Here is a 13,256-nt window from a genome sequence, read left to right as displayed (position 1 = left end):
GTCCACGAACTGATAATAGACAAATCCATGCGGCAATAATATGTGAGAATTGGCATGAAAAGGGATATTTTCTTTTGTCTGTAAACCTTTATTTGTATGTATATGTATATATACATGTAATATATAGATATCAGTCATATAGTGTGTGTGTGTGTGTGTGTGTATGTGTATTTGTGAGTATGCATCACAAATTTGACCAAAAAGAGACATACATTCAAGTGGTGAACGGAAGAGAACCTAACCACGAAATACCAGCCAGGGAAATTTGTTTCCTAGGAAGCAAACTTGAAGACATCCTCGTATAAAACAACCCAAAAAGGAGATTTTATTTAAGGTGAAATGTTCCTGGAAGACAGTCTCTGCAAGTGAAGAGGAACCGTAATGCCGGTAGTCGATGATATCGCTACATGCGGTCGCACACCCAAACTTGGAAGACCGGGGTGTCATAGACAAATCCTAGACGACCCTCGAGTGATAAAGGGGAAGACGATTCTTCCACTCTCCTGAATGTGAATCGATGCAGGAGATTAGTGAAGAAGACGAATATCTGCCTCCGAGCCAAAGACTTTCCGATGCAGATTCGTTTACCTGATCAACAAAAAAACAAACAAAGAGAGGTGAATTGACGGTTTACGTTAATCAGAATCACATATAACGAGGCATAAGCACGAGGCTCATTATCACGAAATTCACGATTCAATGTAAAATCTGTCACTGAAACACTGAAAATGTTTCTCTCTCTCTCTCTCTCTCTCTCCTTCTTTTCATGTCGTAATTGAAACAAATGCACCTTTCCCGAAACTTTTCCCATGCACTCTGTTCCTCACATTTAAACATTCCGCATACGATTTCAAATTGTGGGAAACTGATACGTGTATCTGGTAGCAGGGAGATGGAATGACAACTTTTTTTTTAATCCACGCAAATCCATGTTTGAGTTTTATAGCATTGCAAAGAGGTGTGTAACATTTCTGTACGCTTTAGAGTAATGCCTGGCGCCGCTCAAGCTCCAAGACGAAATTCGGAGACGAAGAAAAAGTTTCATATTTTCTCAGAATACAAGCAGCTGTACTTCAAAGTAACATTTTGAATGAAATACTAGAATTTGTTTGGAACAGTTTAGGAAAGAATTTTAAGTTATACACATATATTTCTGTTCTCCACGTAATGCGCAAATCGGAATGAAATGAAAATTAGGTCGTGTAGGTCCTCTGAACTGATCTCCACGATGCGCACATTTTTGCTTGTGTTAATTTCCTGTCTTAATCTGATGGCATATTTGATCTTTCGTTTAAAGCACTCCGCTATAAAGCTCGTTTCAATCGCGCGTTTTTCTACTTCTTGCTCGTAAAACTGTAATATTTACTCTGCATTTTGATTTGCTGCTCCAATTCAAAGCCTACAGATGCATGATTCGTGCCAGCACATTGTAAGAGAAAGCGAAGTAACTGCAGCAGGGAGATCTCTTCTACCATGAAAGCTCCTCATAACTGATGCGGATCTTTGTCAAAGCATCTGGACACTCGACTACTCGACGCGATGTCGAGCATAACTTCAAAGGAGAGCAATAGTATAACACCTCGATCCCTGCTGCATAGATTTTTGACTTGGTGATTTTTCAAATGCGTTTTAATGATACGTGTATGGGACCTGGGAGCACTGATAACAAAAATGCATGCAGTGCACGAGCAGTGACCAACAAGAAAGGTACGCACCTGTACAGAATGGGATGAATTCTTCCGGTTTGACGCATTCACCAACATCACTGATGAATCGCTCTGGCCTGAACTCATCAGGGGAGTCCCAGACTCTGCCGTCTCTTGCGACTCTCCACAGGTTGGACACCACGAGCGTTCCTGCGCGAATGCCATAGCCACCCACCTTCGTATCTGTCCGACACGTGTGTGGTACACCAAGGGGCACTGCTGGTGCCATACGCTGGATCTCCTGTAAGGTTGCTTCTGTGAATGGGAGACTAGGACGATCGGAGAGCGTTGGAAGTCTGTCTCGACCAACGACTCGATCAAGCTCGTCCTGTACTCGTGTCTGGACATCTGGATGGACCACCATGTAGAGAATGCTCCACTTCAAGGAGGCGGTCGTTGTCTCGGTGCCTGCACCAAACATATCTCCAATACAAACTTTGAGGTTGACCTCATCGAATGACGACGTACTGTCCTATTTGGAGAAGAATGGTATAACAAAAATATCCTTTCACTGAATATTCAAAAAGGTGCGGATTTGCTTAGAAAAAGCCTCTTATCTAGGAAAATTCTAATGCGTCATGTGATGGCTAAAGGGCCACCGACCCGTGTAACTTTACAAACACCAAAAACTGGCTTGCGCCCTCACCAAGAAGGCGACTACATCTGCAGGGTGACCTCCGAGACGTCTGCAACCAAACAAGGTGACAACCTTTTTTTTCTTTTTCTTTTTCTCAGGAGGTCGCCAATAGGTCTCTCCAAGGTTGCGGAGACGTCTCGGACAAAATTAGTCTAAACGACTTGGTCGCGACTTTAAGAAGACATCGCCTCGGAGACATCTCCGCGACCATCTTGTGGAGACTGGAAAAAGTAACGCAGCTCTCCGGAGCCCAGGCTAGCCTCAAGAGGCGTCGCGGAGACATGGCGGAGATATTTCCGCGACCAACGAGACTCGAGTCTCCACCAAGTAGACACCAACCTAAGGCAGCAGTTCACAGCCGTCAAAATAACTATTCCATAAGAAATTTAGACAGAAATACGCAACGAGTAATTCTTCTCATTGAATTTGAAATTTTGATCCAATAACTCTCCCCACCCCCCCGACACAAGCACACACCAAAAAAAAAAAAACAAACAAACAAACAGAAGGGCTTATACCTCACTCGTTCTTTGAATCTCAGAGAGGTAGAGATCAATGAAATCTCGAAGATCCTTGGGTTCGGGCTGGTTCCGATGTTCATTGACGATCTTCTCAATGACGCGCGTGAAATTCTCCACGCCTTTCTTGATCTTGTTGGCTGGGCTGAAAGGAACTTTCGCTAGGATCGGTATGAAGATGAAAATCCCACCCGACGCAGCTGTGGACAATGGCAGAGACCAGAAAATTGATTAAATGCTTCTAATTACAAAGCGAGCTGTTCATTTTTAACTAAATCGCAAATTGCACTGTGCCATTCACATGCTTTTGTTAGTTTTCCGTTTATAATGAAAAAGTAGATACAATATATCCAGTTGTCGGTTTGTTTGATTGTTTGTTAGTTTGTTTTGCGAAGTTTGATAACAATTGTTGCAAAATCAACGACAAGAGGAAACCAATGGTGTCTTCTCTGCACATGGCAGCATCTTTAATATCTACGCTGATCTTTTGGATAATCCTGTCATCATGTTCACCCCGGCTTCAGCACCCATTCCTACACCGGGATAAAGTGGGTAACCACCTTGTCATAAATCTGATACGCGCACGTGGCAAGAATCCAACACAGGGTGAGCAAAACTTAAAATATGTAATCACGGTGCTTCCAAAGTGTTTTTCGAGAGTTCCGAACATCGACCTGATACAAAAGAAGCGTTACGAGATCGCTGTTTTCCTGAAAACCGTGGGCAAATTAACATTACATGGGAATCCCTATCAGCTAAAATCTAATGTGGAACCTGTTCATGCCAATCTGAGGTAAAAATACCAAAGAAAGCACAATGTAATAATACATGACATGCTCAAGTTGACAGTTATTGAAAATGATGCTACAAACAGCATACCTGTTGAATAACTAAAGATCATCGTCATCACATCTGAAAAAAAAAAAACCACCACCAATAGTTCGGGGGAAAAAAATAATGCATGTCAGACGACATCCATATCACGTAACTAATGCTATGTCAAGCTTCTTTATGCACTGCGTGTACTTATCAGTCAAACACAGTTGATATCAGAACTTGAATTCATGATGAGGTAAAAAGTTTCACCTCCGTTTCCTCTTCCGCCATTACAGCTTATCACTATCGCTTAAGATATAAGTGCTTCATATCTATTTCTTTCTAAATTCGGCTGGTATACTGACCTTGTCCCCGGTTTTTGTTGTTGACTTTTTTTTTCTGCTATAGGCCTTCACAGGGCATATCATTATTCTAGTATCTATTAAAACCCAGGATGAAGATTCTCTATATTGTAATATGATATGTTTTGTACTGGCATATTGTTTTCGAGAGATTACTAGTATTTCGTCTCGAAGTCCGTCACAAAGTCCGAATGTTATTTCGAAAGATAATATGTGGTAATCATGTATAACACAATGGGCTAATTCGTTGAAAATCTCACAAATTTCTGAGCAGGTTTTGTTTGTAGGCATCTTGATAATGGAATCGTTACGTAACTAGCTGCCTTCTGTGACAGGTTCAAGTCAATAAGAGTGAACATATACCGAAACCATAGTAAAGAAATATTATGATATTATTATAATGACCACCTAACCTGAATTTTGCTTGAATTAGAAAGCTGCATCTCGAGTCAAATCAAATTGAATTCGTGGTATCGCATTCAACTTGAACGGGCGAAATCTCACCAGCGCATTATCTTTGTTTAAAATATTCAATTTCATTTTTTTTAAAGAAAGACAGAGTCTCCAATACAGTATCCTATAAAGATATATTACTTCTTCAGACTGTACCTAGCTTGAGGTTCTCGTTGATGATTTCCTGGAGTTGATTGAAGGCAGGCTCTGTGTACTTGAAACTTCTCCCAAACAGCAGCACAGAAATCACGTTGGAAACGGCGCAGTTGAAAAGCTTTTGTGGATTGAGAGGGTGATCCTTTCATACAATAGAAAATGAATTTGAATTACTGAAAGTCAGATCTCGATTTGGATTTTTTTATAGAAAGCGGATGACTCACCATTTCCAATGGTTTTCATGATAGATCTAGATATAGATATAGTACCTATATAAGCAAAAGAATTAGCCAATAATATGTGAACACGGACAACTTTTTTTTTCACAAAATTATGAAAATGTAACATTTCTTAAACACCATTCAGTTCAGTTTTGTCATGAAAATATCTCAATGAACTCGAAAAGAGATACTTTAAACAGACCCGCAATCGACTTATCTAAGTGTTAATAAGTGTCAATGTTGTGAGCGGTGGATGTGTTGCAAATCTGGAAATGATGTTATATCTCGGGCGGTGGTAAGCTACTTTAATTTAATATTGTGATGTCTTAACATGTACGTCAAAACGGAGAAAATGATAAAGATATCAAGATGATGATGATGATGCTATTGATAAAAATACAATAATCATGAAGATATGATAAAAACAGTATTAACAATGAACAATCATTCCCTCTTTTTTCTTTCTTTTCTTTATATAGAATTCATATCTGCTTATGTATGTAAGTAGTCACCAGAATTTTGGCGACCTCTTCGAGAAGCGTGCGAGCCTCGGCGTGAATCATGTCGTCAATCGTTCGAGGACCCGTGTTTAGCTTCCTCAAGGCACCGTGGACAAACTGACGATGATCCTTCCAAACTTTACCTGAAGAACCAGCTACGCCTGCCAGGAGGGAAGATGTAAGATAAGACCAGTATAGCAACAACTTTAAATAGTCATATAATTGAACAGAACAAAACAATAACAAATACGGAGTTCATGTCATAATACAGATATACTGGAAGTAATTTAGAGCAACACAGAAGAAATACAGAATTTGAAGTGCACTATAGAGAGTTTCCGTCGGATGAACGTATAAGTAATTGTACAAAACTTAATGATCTTTCCGTGGACTTAATCTGTCACACGCTTTCATTATTTCGTACCCTTTCTGCTGACGGCTATATACTGGGTAAGTATAGGTAATAAAAAATGTTTTTTTCTAGAAATGTGATTCCATATCAGTATGAGTCGTTTGCTGTTTTGATGTTGCTGATATAACTGCGTCGACGTGTAGTGTGAAGAAGAGTATGGTACTGGAATGTACAAGGGAAGATGAATGAATAAAAGTGGAGATATTGAGGATACTATCAGTATCCAAACTATTTCGAAATGTTAATCTCACCAATATTCCTCCTATCGAAGAAGTCCTCAATGGGGACGATGCGAGGTCGATCCAGAATGTTTGGATTCTGGAAGGCGTCCTTCATCAACTCGTAGCTGTTGAGGATGACAACATCTGTCGTAAATATGCGCAGCCTGTAGATGTCGCCATACTTGTCAGCGAACGCAGTCAACAGGTTTAGGGGTGAAAGGGCAGAGCTGCATCATAGATTACAAGAAACACAGAAATAGACAAACGATAGATTTACGCCATACCTCCAAAAGCCAATGCCACTGTAAGAGCAGCCAGCTCTGTCACATTTGACTGCATTGAAAAACAAAAATCACATTGTCTACACGATGTATTGAGAAATACCAAAGTTAGGGGCGCAATGTCTTTTAAAATAGAATAAGTATTGTGTTTTGCCATTCTCCTGCACTCGGGACTGGTAGCGTTTCATCACACTGTCGATTTGACCCTCGGTTCACTTGCACATTACACAATGTGCGTTACAAAATTGTTTGAAGGAGCATTATATGGTTGTTTTGAAACGTGAGCATCCTAAACTTAAACCACATCAAGCGATTTATATGTTATATTCATGAGACAAGTATGCTACGTTGCGTTTTTATACCTTTTCCCATTTGCCTAATGTACTTTGCTTTTATTTCTAATCTATTTCTAATCTGAAAAAGAGCAGGTGAGTATTATGGATCGTGAGTTTTGCAAGCATAAACTTCAACATGAGCTAAAACTTATTTAACGGAGCATGCAATGTATACTCTGCAAAGAAGAGCTGAATGTATACTGATGTATACTTTCGGTAAACGAAGATAGGTCGGTTATAATATCACACACACGTACACACAATCACAGATAATGCACTTATATACACACCTGTACAGTCAATATACCATGTAAATCTAGGTTATAAATACCTGATTAAAGTCGGTATGTTGCCGAGCAGGGGCCAGCTGGCAGGCCCAGGTGGTAAATTGGCTCGAGTCCACTTTCGGCTGGCCAGAATCCAGATCACCGATAGGGTGACCACGAGGATGGTCAGCAAGAACCATGGATCCGACAAGAGTGTTGACTCCATGTTCTGTAGCCTCTTATGTCATGCAATCCAGACCTGGCATTCATACCATAAATAGAAACACACAAGCTGTGAATTAGAGAACTGCTTAAGCTGTAACAGCAGGAAAGCATAATCCATTATATGCATCAGGAAAAAAAGCACACACCTAGAGAGAACCAACTCAACAAAGAAAACTGGGAAGCGTGACGCGTGACATCGTTGGGCATATAAAATGTTGTGTCCATAATTATAGTACTACCGAACACTAATCTTCAAAAATCAACGGGTCACGAGATCGTTTAACGGACTCTACGATGTGTGTCACTTATAGATTATATCAAAGTCATCAGGTGAAGTTTGTCTGATTTGCCTTTGATTTGTTGAGTAGTGTTTTTTTTTTCTTTTTATCTTAATAAGAACGGTGGAATTCTACATTGGTTCTTGGTTTATAATCTGAATAAACGCATGAAGACAAGGCTAGTGGAGGCCAAGTAGTCAATAGGTAGGTAATCAGTTTGTATGAATGCTCTTCGGCCCCATGAATACACCTGTCACAAACTGATGTTATGACAATACGACGATTGACAGTTCCCAGGTCATCAAATCAATGAACAACTTCAAAATCTGCACGCTCCGCCGACTGTAGGCAGCGCACGTATTCATTCCCCGTGAATTGGGGATGCAGAAAAATAAACTGAAGTAATGGTTGGAACCTATAATGCTTTACCGGTATACGACGGAAATACACGGTAAAGAGTGTTAGTTTAACTTCATCATTGTCGCCAGAAATGATGTTGTATAGTGGACTGAAGCTTAGAATAAGATGAGTGACAAAGTAATGGAGAAATAGAGAAAAATCATGGCTGCTTAAAGTGTTTTATGTATAGACTCCACCATCAAAGGAACATGCAACACAGACATGACAGTCATTACACTAGTAACTTTTCCTATGAACAGACCGGGGTATGGAAGCTATAAATACAGCCATGCGAAGTCGTAGCATTACTTTAGTAAGGCAACATGCCTGATGAAAATAACAATGGCATGTGGCATCAGAAGGTTATATAATAATCTGGTGTCTAGACACAACAACTTCTTAGTCTTACCTTCCAAGCGCACATGAACCCGAAGGATTCAGACATCTCGGCGAGCGGTTTCGGGAATTGGTGAAGCCTGAATGGTGTTCTCTGTGACATTGGCTGTGTCACAAAGATGACTCCTCGGTCTGCGAGGGACACCCAATATGATCTGCGGCATTAACGCTACATTGGGATGTTCTTAAATAGGAAAGAAGAAGTGGTATCAATGACATTGCTATACTCTTTTGTAACACATCCAGAGTTTGTTATGCAACGTGTCTAGATCTATGTCATTGAGCTGCATTTATCTGATGTACGCCAAGGATATAGGTTGCGGAAAATAAACTATTTTTCCATGCGATGCCCTTTCTAGAATGGTTAGATACATAATGAATACAAAATTTCATTGTTGCATGATAGTAATTGTGGCTCACTATTAAACACACATGCACATAATGGAGGGGCCGGGGGGGGGGGGGGGGGGGGGGACATCAATTCTATTGAACCTTGACACCCCCTACCCCACTTCGCCAGTCGCGCCCGCTGATGTATACGGAACTATGCTTCAGTTCAATGGATTCAAGCCTCTGTAAGCAGTCAACGAAGAAGAAATACCAGATAATACAAATTCACAGTATATAAAAATTATGTCATAAGTATCAAGATACATCATGGGTCGTCTTTGGTACACATCCTTGTATAGGCTCATTACGAGCTCATGATTAGTTCGGTATAACCGCGGGATCAAAAGGTTTTCCTGAGGCTATGCGTGTGTTATGGATAAGCAAGGAACTAACGAGTTGCCAAGTCAAATTACTGATTTAAAGGCATTATTTACCATTTGCAGATAAAACAAAGACCCAGCTTTAGTGCTTCAAAATAGCTCCAAAATTGTGAGCTAGGGATAGAAACAATCAATATAAAAACTCTGATAAGTATGATCAACATTAAGTATTGTTGAATATACAAAATGTGAACAATTATATAGTTATAAAAATTGTTTCCAGACTAAACCGTCTACAGTTATGGTTTAATGAGAAAAATAGTGATATCTCCTTATATAATTATATATTTTAAGCTTCATTGCAAAAAACTCATATCGGAAGAAGTTTTGTGACACAACTGACCTACACATTATGCATCAATGTGATAACTCGAAAAATTTTTAAATCACTGCTATCAATGGTAAACAGTACCTTAATGTCACCTATCAATAAAACATAAAACAGTAACCTATTCATCTCGACGCTCTCCATCTTACACTTCTATTGTGACGTCATGTGCTCATCGATAACTTGGTATTCATGTCTTCTTATACCTTGGACAAAGTGATTTCCTTCTATGCCGGAAGAATAGATATAGATAGCTGTGATATCAATGGCACTATTAGTGATAGAAAGTAAAACGTGGATATACTGTGAAAAAGCGGTTTAATAGAATGGCAATGCTGGCAATGATGATGACCATGTAATTAGGACCCTACCATGTATAAAATGAATATGATTATCATTATAATTTTCAATCGCCATTGTTATTACACCATTGAAATTGCTTTTAACATACAAAGTGCAATGATAAGCGAAGCGTAATATATATAAAATTAAGAGATCATTAAGAATATTAAAGGCTTTTTACTCTCTAAAAAAAATCGAGTGAAAATATTCACTCTTAAAAGAGTGAATACAAAAAAGAGTGAATTTAGAGTGAAATTGGAGTGAATTTTGAATGAATATGTTCATTTTCACTCATTTTGGAGTGACCTCAGGGATCACTCGAAGATTTTGGAGTGATCCCTGAGGTCACTCTAAAACGAGTGAAAATGAAAATTTTCACTCAAAATTCACTCCAATTTCACTCTAAATTCACTCTTTTTTGTATTCACTCTTTTAAGAGTGAATATTTTCACTCGATTTTTTTTAGAGAGTAAGACAAGATATTGCACTAATTCTAAGCTTGTATGTTTTTCAATCATTGTATCGTTTGAATCTGAATAACTATGTTTCAATATGGCAGTACCGACAACTTTCTCTCCAAGCAATATTTTAGTCATTGCAAAGTGGCTGTGTTAGTCCGAGCTATAGACCGATGTATAGTAAACACTAGATACCAGACAAGTGCCAGATACTGAGATGCAATTAGTAAAACCGGGTAAATTAGATCGCCATTTCTTGAACCATTACGGCCATATTAGTTTTAAAATTTATCAATGTCAATATACAGATGCCACTGTCCCCTTTTAAGTTGGATAGCCTGTTGCCATATAACATACGTATAGATACTATGTGAACCATCGTATAATAGTCTTGAATAAATTATATAGGCCTATTTATAGGCCCTATTAGTGCATTTTGGGGACACTCACAGGTTTCTGCGACGTCGTGCAGATTTGCATTCTGTCAAAGTCACATTATTTTTTGTTGATGATATGCGGGGGGGGGGGTGGCATGTTATAATAATGTGGTCGAAGTCGATTAATTTTCTGCACAATTTCACATGCATGTACCTTGATTTTCGTTCAATCAGTTATAATTATACGTGGCACATCACTTAAGTGTTGCGTGAAATGTTTGTCCTTATATATCACAGTCCATGCAGGCGTGATACCAGATCGGAATCATTACGTAACTATATATCAAATCATTATCGTCAGAGAAGTGAGGAAACAGGGTGAGTTAGTCATCCGACAGTTTAGCCAGTAAATCAAATCTGTCAAACCCATTTATCATAATGAGCGTGAATGTACGCGTATTCATCATGTGGATAATTATGTTCGCTACATTATGTTAACTGTCGGAAGTTTCAGGGATATATGATGACCAACATATAACCAGCCATTTTACCTCATTCTCTTTTCCATCAGTTTTCTCGCGCATAATCTGAATACAGATCCAAATCCAATATTTTTCATCGTTGATTGAAACATAACAAAAATCGTTTTTGGAACGTAGTTCCTTGGGTCATTGTCTCTTATTGTATTAATCATTGACCAGACATCGCTTACTAGTATACTCGTTCTAATCAGCAGCTATTAATTGCCATCCACCAACGTAAAATCATTCTTCAGCAAAAGCATCATGTCCTGTTTGCTCGTCTGAATGACCCATATAAGATAGATCATAATTCTTCCCACGTCAAACTCGTAAGTTTCCCCCATGCTCGATAATAATAGTTTGATTCAAGTTGAATCGTTTAAATTTTTAGGTCTTCATATTGACCATGAATTAACATGGAAATATCACATGAATTATTTATCTAAAATGCTTTCGAGAAATACTGGGATTTTAAATAAGCTAAAACATATTTTTCCAAAGTATATTTTGAAAAACTTATATTCAACGCTCATTTTACCCTACCTCTGTTACGGAATACTTGCCTGGGGAAACTGTGCCAAATTATACATTGATAAAATTTTCAAACTACAAAAACGGGCTATTCGTTCAATAAATCTAGCCGATTATTATTGTCACACGAATTATTTCTTCTTTGAAAACAGACTCCTTAAGGTTGCTGACTTGTTTTTATATAACTTAGGCACATTTATGTTTCAGTTATCAGCCAACGGCTTGCCTGACGTATTTACTCATATGTTTCAGAAAAACTATGTCGTCCATGCTTACCCCACAAGACAAAGAGAATCATTTCACCTTCCACGTACTCGCACACTCCTTGCTCAAAAAACAATTGTTTTTACCGGACCTAAATTCTTGAATGATCTTCCCGCCGATTTAATCAATTGTTCTAGTATGTTTACATTTAAACAAAAATTGAAATTAATGTTAATAAATGAATATAATCAGTCTGATTAGAATATTTCAATATGTTATATGCGCAGTATCCTCGTTCAATGTATATTTCTGGTTTATGCTCCCGTTATATAATCACTGCACCCGTATTTGTATTAACATTTTGAACTCATTATGAAGTTGATTATAGATAATGTGCACGTATATACTTATTATATATGCCATATTTTCATTTAGTTCTTATTCTTTGGGTCCTTGTTTTTTGTTTTGTTTTTTCACTTTTTCTTTTTATTCTCTTATTTCTTTTTCCCTTTGTACTTTGATATTTTAGCTTTCATAATCGTTTCGTCATTATTACTTTGTGTCCTATCTCCATTGATTGCATAGCAAATTTACGCCGGTATTTTTTCATGGAACCTGCGTTTACAAGCTTTGCTTTTGCGGTTCCATCATATTTCACAAGTTATAGAGAATAGTCTTATGTACATTATGTATGCTGACACACTTTTTCTGTTCATGTCCCGACGTATGACATATTTTGTATCTTACTTGGTTTGTATTCTTTTTTTGGATGTATTTTGATGTCAAGTGAAATATGAAAATAAACGTGCTGGAACTGTTCACTGTGTCTCGAGTGCAAGACCAGTGCAGTTTCAGTTATTCAATTTAATATCAATGTGAACTACGTTCTCCAGTTTTAAGGAGTTACTTAGTATCACGATGATTTTTTTAGAATACATATATAGTGAACATTATACACCTGACTCGTTAAGAGGCGATTCCAGTGCTCGCTGCTGCGTTCCAGACGTTTGAAATGGTTATTAAATTCTCCGCAGATTAAGTCAGGTTCATGCCAGATTATTATCTGATACTCGTTTCACTTCAGTTCTTATACGATCTTTGCTGGACTAAACTGATACCAAATTCCGAAATCTTCATGTGAATGCTAACCGCGGGATGACATTGAGTCAAGTCCTGATCAGATCGGGTGATATGTGGGTCGTATAATTAGAATGACGTTCCGTTAAAAATGGATTTCAACATGAACAGTAACGCAGTGGCGGATCTAGTGGGAGCGCACAGGGCGCCCTCCCCTTTATTTTTTTGTTCAAACAATAATGAGATAAAAAAGAAAAAAATTGGGGAGGGGTGCTTGCGCCGCCCCCTCCATATCCTGGATCTGCCCCTGCTGTAACTCATTTAAATTCACTTACACATGCATACAACGACACACAGACGCACACAATATCTAAACATCTCCGGAAAAAAAATGATGAATCATATAAATGTTATCTTTTTCGTCTATACTTTTCTATTTCTTTTTTTTCCCTCTTCTCTTCCTCTG

General features: G+C 38.4%; 1 protein-coding gene across 1 annotated transcript; it reads right to left on the bottom strand.

Moving 5' to 3' along the window:
- Positions 1-403: 403 nt before the first annotated feature.
- LOC139717135 (cytochrome P450 2U1-like) lies at positions 404-7,110 on the bottom strand. The gene is made up of 7 exons (XM_071628636.1): positions 6,950-7,110; positions 6,033-6,229; positions 5,382-5,530; positions 4,649-4,790; positions 2,862-3,061; positions 1,716-2,178; positions 404-588 (listed from the first exon to the last, which is right to left on the bottom strand). Exons 1-7 carry the CDS (start codon positions 7,108-7,110, stop codon positions 404-406), a joined length of 1,497 nt encoding a protein of 498 aa, XP_071484737.1.
- Positions 7,111-13,256: the final 6,146 nt, after the last annotated feature.

Source organism: Diadema antillarum, unplaced genomic scaffold (genome assembly GCF_040938485.1).
Source record: "Diadema antillarum isolate AM-2024a unplaced genomic scaffold, OU_Dant_1.0 scf00000072, whole genome shotgun sequence".
Lineage (NCBI taxonomy): Eukaryota > Metazoa > Echinodermata > Echinoidea > Diadematoida > Diadematidae > Diadema > Diadema antillarum.
This window is presented reverse-complemented; position numbering and strand designations above follow the sequence as displayed.